General features: G+C 38.6%; 1 protein-coding gene across 1 annotated transcript; it reads left to right on the top strand.

The window, feature by feature from the left end:
- On the top strand, positions 1010-3832 carry LOC107637153. Its single transcript, XM_016340597.1, has 4 exons — positions 1010-1334; positions 1472-1555; positions 1925-2920; positions 3006-3832. Exons 1-4 carry the CDS (start codon positions 1010-1012, stop codon positions 3830-3832), a joined length of 2232 nt encoding a protein of 743 aa, XP_016196083.1.

Genomic DNA, 7286 nt, shown 5'->3' with positions numbered 1-7286 from the left:
TTACTTAAACGATATAAAATTGAAAAACGTATTTTCGTAATAATTTTTATGATTATTTATTTTAATAAATAAAATATTTATTTAATTTATTTAAATAAAATATTTTAAGATTATCATTCTATTTTTTATCTTTAAAATGACAAAAATACTTTCTTAAACACGTATCAAAATACTTCAACAGATTCAAGTGACTTGACTTGGGCTGATTTTTTAACATATGATGCAGCGTTTGGTGTAACGCCCGGTTATGGACATGGGAGGTGTTTAACAGAGTTATGACGGCGGTTAGTTGACGGACTGAAATCGGACGGTGCGATTTCGTTCAGGCGTCAGGGGGCACAAATCGGACCATCCGATTTGTGCGTGGTGTGATCTCGTGCATGGTAATCGGACCGTGCGATTTCAGGCGTGGGGAGATTTTTGTTTTTTGGCCCAAAGAAATCGGACCGACCGATTTTTGGCCTGATTCAAAAAGAGCCTCAAATCGGACCCAGCGATTTCTGGGTTTCAAAAATTTTTGGGCGGGCTTTTTAGTAATCGGACTGTCCGATTTTTTTGATAAAAAAATTTCGAAAGAGGATGCAAGCGGTCGGACGGTCCGATTTGAATGTCATATATATACATATGGTCGTTCGCAGACTGAGCATCTCATTTCATTTTCTTCTTCTCCGGTGTGACTGTGTATCTAAACTTCTTATCTCCGGATCTCTTCTTTTAGTTTGTAGATCTGCTCTTTTCTATTCTCATGGATGATAGAGTAAGATTAAAAGTGTATTATCATGGCCAAATTTTATTACAAACATCAGAAGGAGTTAAGTTTGTGTGTGAAAATCCGTTGGATATTATTATTCCGTTCACACTTTCATTTGAAGAATTAAAAGATGTCATTTCTGAGAAGATAGATTCTCAAATATCTAGTAGAGTGTCGTGTGTTCTGTACAGATATCCTGTACCTGTCTTTGGCGGGTTCGTGCAATTTCAAACGAAATACGTGACCGACGAAGCGAGCATGCAAGAAATGTTTTCAGTGTATCTTGAAAGTCGGTCGCGAATATCATTCATCGAACTGTATGTCGAGTTCGAGCAATCTGCAGTGGACCGAGACATTGAATTGGAAGATTACAACAGTGATAGTGAAGAAGAGTTCGAAAGTAATTACGAGGTTGTTGATCCGGGTGCAGACGAAGATCAAGCTGACGAGGCTATGGTGGCAGATGTGGCAGATGTGGCAAATGCACTAGCAAACCAGCAGCCTTTTGTGGAGCCGAGTTTCATGCGGTCGTTGGATTTGGAGGCTATGCATGCGCCGGAGTTTCCTCAATATGTAAATGCAGGTGAGTCATCAATTTAAATTAAGATTTGTTAAAGTATGATTTGTGCATGAGCTTTGAGTTTAGGACAAACAGTAGAGACAACGGTAAATAGGCAAAATATAGCATGTAATAAGTAAGTCTTCTGTTTAATTATAAAGTGAACCTATTGGCTAAGAAATATAGTGTTTTCCGTCAATCTCCTTACAGTCGACACGAGTTGCCCTACACAACGCTCTGTACAGGTGTGCCAGGCATGCCGAACCCCAACTGAACTGTATTATCCTGGCAAAGTTACGGAGTAATGGGAGAAACTTCTAGTGCACCCCTGTTCCAGACTTATCTCCAAACATAACGGTCCCAAACAATAACATTATACCTGTTCAGAAGGGCCGATCGGTTCAGACGGACTGACCGGTCCAGCAGGGCCGATCGGTGCAGCCGGACTTACCGGTTCAGCTGGACCGACTGGTTCAGCCGGACCGACCGGTCCAGACGGATTGACCGGTTCAGCCGGGCCGACCAGTTCAGCCGGAGGAACGACATCGTTCTGTGATTATTAGTTTATTAGATTATCACTTCTGACAACTCTAAAATTTGTGATGTCATTGCAGCAGAGCTTCCGCTTATGCCAGATGGCGAGTTTACTGTGGGAATGGAGTTCAGTTCTAGGGAGGCAGTAATTAAGGCGATGAAAGACTATACAATCCGCAGAGGTGTAGATTATCGGGTGTATGAGTCAGAACCGACGACATTCTATGCTAAATGCACCCAGTATGGTGCAGGATGTGATTGGCTGATCAGGGTGACCAAAATGTCCAGAAAGTTCTGCTGGGAGATAAGGAGGTACAATGGAAGTCACACCTGTACTAGGGCCACCATTTCTCAAGATCATGCGAAGCTGGATTCCAACACAGTTGCGGAAGCAATAAAGCCATTGGTAGAAGTTGACCCGTCTATAAGGGTGAAGTCAGTGATTGCGGAAGTACAGGCAAAGTTTAACTACACCATAAGTTATCGCAAAGCATGGTTGGCAAAACAGAAGGCAGTGGAGTCAATTTTCGGTGGGTGGGAAGCTTCTTACGAAGCCTTGCCGATATGGTTTGAGGCTATGTGTCACAAGGAGCCATCCGCAGTCGTTCATTTTGAAACGATGCCTGCGTATCAGGGAGATGACTTGGTTCCTAATATTCGTGTACTACACCGAGTCTTCTGGAGTTATTACCCTTGTATTAGAGCATTCAGACATTGCAAGCCAATAGTGCAGGTAGACGAAACTCATCTGTATGGAAAGTACAAGGGTTGTTTGTTGGTTGCAGTCTCACAGGATGGCAACAACAACATCGTGCCGATTGCATTTGCGATAGTTGAGGGAGAGACATCTGAGGCTTGGCACTTTTTTCTGAGTAACCTGAGACAGCATGTCGTGACACGTGATAGTGTCGGCCTTATCTTCGATCGGCACGATTCCATTAGAGCTGCTATTGCTCGTAGTAATGGAGCTTGGTCTCCTCCAAGAGCATTCCATATGTTCTGTATCAGACACATAGAGTCCAACTTTCTCAGGAAATTCAAGGCTCCGTATCTGCAGAAACTAATCGTCAACATCGGTATGGTAGTTATGATTACATTTACTCCTGAACTCAGTTATTATGATGAGCTTTTTTTAAACGTGGGGTTTTTTTGATTTGACAGGATACTCGCGAACAGTTCGCGAGTATGAGACACGTTATCAGCGTTTACGCGAGCGGGGTGAGGCTTATACCGACTGGTTGGATCGGATTCCGCGTGAGCAGTATGCGTTAGCGTTTGATGGGGGATATCGATGGGGTCACATGACAACGAATCTAGTGGAATGCATCAACTCGGTTCTGAAAGGGGCTCGCAATCTTCCAGTCACGGCACTTGTTAAGGCAACGTTTTACAGGCTTAATGAGTTGTTCACCCGGAAAAGAGCCGAGGCCGAGGCTCGAATTAACGCAGGTCATGTGTTCTCTGAGCTTGTAACCTCCAAATTGCATGCGAATCAGCGGGCAGCAGGTAACATCCAAGTTAGTTGCTTTGACCGACAGAACGAGGTATTCGAAGTGCGTGAGTTTCCCAGTGGGGTGGAGTATGTCGTGGATCTCCGTCGTCAACGGTGTGACTGTGGTGAATTTCAAGTGGACCGGGTTCCGTGTCGACATGTGTTTGCTTGTTGTGCAAACCAACGACTGGATTGGCAACTGTATGTACATGATGTCTACAAGATGGACCAGGTTCGACGAGTGTATAGGGCTAGGTTTAGGCCCCTCGGGAATCCCACAACATGGCCTGTTTATCATGGACCTCGATTCGTAGGTAATCCATTCCTTAGACGGGTCTCTAAAGGTCGGCCAAGGATGACCCGTTTCTTGAATGAGATGGATACTCGGATGTTGCGTGCTCCTAGGCGATGTAAGCAGTGCGGGGCCGAGGGCCACAGTCGTAGTAGATGTCGTCAACGTGGTGGTGCAGGTAATCCGGGTGCGACAACCCAATAGGATTCCAGTTTTAGTGTGACTTTCAATATTTTATGTATGGTATGACTTTCATATGTGACCTTATTGTATGACTTTGATATGTGACCTTATTGTATGACTTTCATATGTGAACTTACTGTGAGTCCAACACCTGAAGCATAAATAAGTCATCCAACACATAATAAACAAGTCCACTGAATGCACAAGTCCAAGCTGATTCTCTTCCGTGCTGATTCTCCTGTTGATTCTTGTTGATTCTCCTGGTTAATCATAGGATCACCGTGCTGATTCTCTTCCGGTCCGAGCTGTGACAGATGCAAGTGGTCACTATATGTACGCCGGTACCAATGCAAGTAGATATCTAACTGATTCTGTGATGGCACCGTGTCTTGAACAAGAACATGACTAAACCGGTTCATCCAATGCATGACCCAGGCTGAGTGGGTTCCAGACCAATCTTGATTCTTCGGACCTGTTAGAACTTGGCCGTGTGCTTCACCTAGGTCACACTCTTGAGGAGGAACGCCTTGAGTCAAGCCAAATTGCCTCCTCACCCTATCAGATGCATGCCACTCAATACATTCAAAGGATATAAGCGGAACTGTGGCACTCCAAATAGCCGAATGCTGACGGATGTCAGGAAGAATTACGTCTGGATCGATCTGACCAATTGCATAAGCCTCCCAAACAAACTGCACATATTGTGCAAGTAAAAGATGATTACACACTGAATAATAATACGGCTAAACGAAAACAACTACTTATTTATTACAACAAACCTGTCCTTCTTGCAGATCTGGATCGGTCCGACCTATTGCATAAGGCTCCCAAACAAACTGCACACATTATGCACGTAACCAAGGATTACACAATGAATAATAACACGGCTAATTGAAAACAACTACGTATTTATTACAACAAACCTTTCCTTCTTGCAGAGCATCCAGGTTTCCCCTCAGGTGCTCGAGTTTCCTCAATCTGTAAGGCCAATTCTCACGTTCCCAGTTATGCCACCTAACATCATGCACTTCGTTAATTTACATTTATCAATTCCATTTAAGATACACTATTATAAAGCGTTTAGTAATTAAATTTACCTATTTGCAATCGGAAAGATTCGAGGATTGCTAGGAATCGGCGCAAGGAACGGTAGGCGGATCCAAGCCCAGGCAAGCAAGAGTGTCAACGGACCATCAATCTCCTTACAGTCGACACGAGTTGCCCTACACAACGCTCTGTACAGGTGTGCCAGGCAAGCCGAACCCCAACTAAACTGTATTATCCCGGCAAAGTTACGGAGTAATGGGAGAAACTTCCAGTGCACCCCTGCTCCAGACTTATCTCCAAATATTACGGTCCCAAACAATAACATTATGTGGCACTTCACGTACCTCTGAATCTGGATATCATCAGCCAACACTAACCGATCCTTCAATGCTCGAAACCACGTCAACTTGATGAAACTTCCCCTACAGTCTGCCTGCCTAGGTGCAACACCAAACTGATCCAAGCATTCAGCCTCTAACGCCTCATAACTACTCAGTGTCGGTCCCGTAACTGGCAAACCATTCGTCGGAAGACCATAAATTAACGCCACATCCTCCAGTGTCACAGCACACTCACCAACCGGAAAATGGAAGGTATGAGTCTCGGGTCGCCATCTCTCAATCAGAGCATTAACCAATGCAGCCTGACATTGGACAACTCCAATCTGTGAAACATAATAAAATCCGGTGTCCCGTAAAAACCCCTCCACTATTGGATTGTACCGATCCGGCGGCATGTAGTGGTCACATTGCAACATTCTAGATCCCTAAACAAATACAATAATATTAATAAATTAACAAATTAAACTTAAAAGAATCGAACTTTCATTATCAAATAATCAGCTACACATAAAAATCAATAAATATATTAATAACAACAATATTACAATACTTTATACAAATAACTATTATATTATCCACTAATACTCAATTAACTAACCACTCTATTTTATTCTATTCTAACAGCAAACATACAATAATAAATCAATCACTAATCCTTCATTAATTATTTATATTAAACCTATAACATAAATAATAATTAAACAATTTTTAATTCATAATATTTATTTACAAACCACTACTAATAATAAAATATGAAGTAACTACAGATAAATTATTTATTACTAACAATTAAAACTACTTAACTTATTCATATTCACATACACGTACAGCACAGTACATTAGCACTACTATGTGTGTTCTATTTCTACTGATAGTTAAATTAAACGCTACTAGCAGTAATAATTATTATTATTACAATAAGCGTTATAACAATTAATATTAACATTACTTATTCTATTTATTTATCATACATCCAAGATTTTATAATAACCGTATTATTATTGGTAACAATATTATTATTGTAATTATTCTATTAATAACAATAATTAATTTATAATTAATTTATTATTATAATGTAATACATTAGAAAAAAATATCTTTTTTGAGAAGTTACAATTTAAAATTTGTTTGGATAAATTTAAAAAAAAAAAGATCTTTTTTTGAATTATCTTTTTTTAAAAGATCTTATAGAAAAGTAAAAATAATTTTATGTTTGGATATCTTTTTATTTATCAATTATATTTGGGTATAACAATATAAAAGTACTTTTTTATTTATTTATTACATGAAAAACATATTTTTTTAAGGAAAAAAGATCTTTTAAAAAAAGATGTAAATTACAACTTCTCAAAAAAAAATTTTTTTTATTTTTCTAGTGCTTTTACTTTTATTATTAGAAATTTGCCAAACACACTAAAAAATAAAAAAAAAATCTTTTTTCAAGATCTTTTTTTATCAAAATAATGGCGCCCAAACAAGCACTTATAACTTTTTTTAAAAGATTTTTTTCCTTAAAAAAATATGTTTTTCATGTAATAAATAAAGAAAAAAGTACTTTTATATTGTTATACCTAAACATAATTGATAAATAAAAAAAATTTACTATATCCAAATATAAAATTACTTTTACTTTTTTATAAGATCTTTTAAAAAAAGATAACTTAAAAGAGATTTTTTCTTAGAAATTTACCCAAACAAACTCATTATAGTATATACTATATAGTACTTTTCAGTTTCCAAATAAAAGAAAACGAAAGCATGAATAATATATGAGAAAAGAATAAATAGGTCCTTGATTGTTTTATTCGTAGATATTTAAATTTTTAAGAATTTGAAAATATATTTAAGTCTCTAACTTTTTCAAAACCTAGACATATTAATCCCTCATATTCATTTGGGTCTGTTAGACTCAACGGAAAAATCAAACGTGAGTCTCTTGTACTGACCTGATTGATATGAATGCACACGTGAAAGAATTTTTAAAATTGGACAAATTAGACTCAGGAACCGATATGTCCATATTTTAAAAATATGATAAACTTAAATATATTTTTAAATTTTCAAAGACTTAAATATCTACGAAACAA

Source organism: Arachis ipaensis, chromosome B04 (assembly GCF_000816755.2).
Source record: "Arachis ipaensis cultivar K30076 chromosome B04, Araip1.1, whole genome shotgun sequence".
NCBI classification, from domain to species: domain Eukaryota; kingdom Viridiplantae; phylum Streptophyta; class Magnoliopsida; order Fabales; family Fabaceae; genus Arachis; species Arachis ipaensis.
This window is presented reverse-complemented; position numbering and strand designations above follow the sequence as displayed.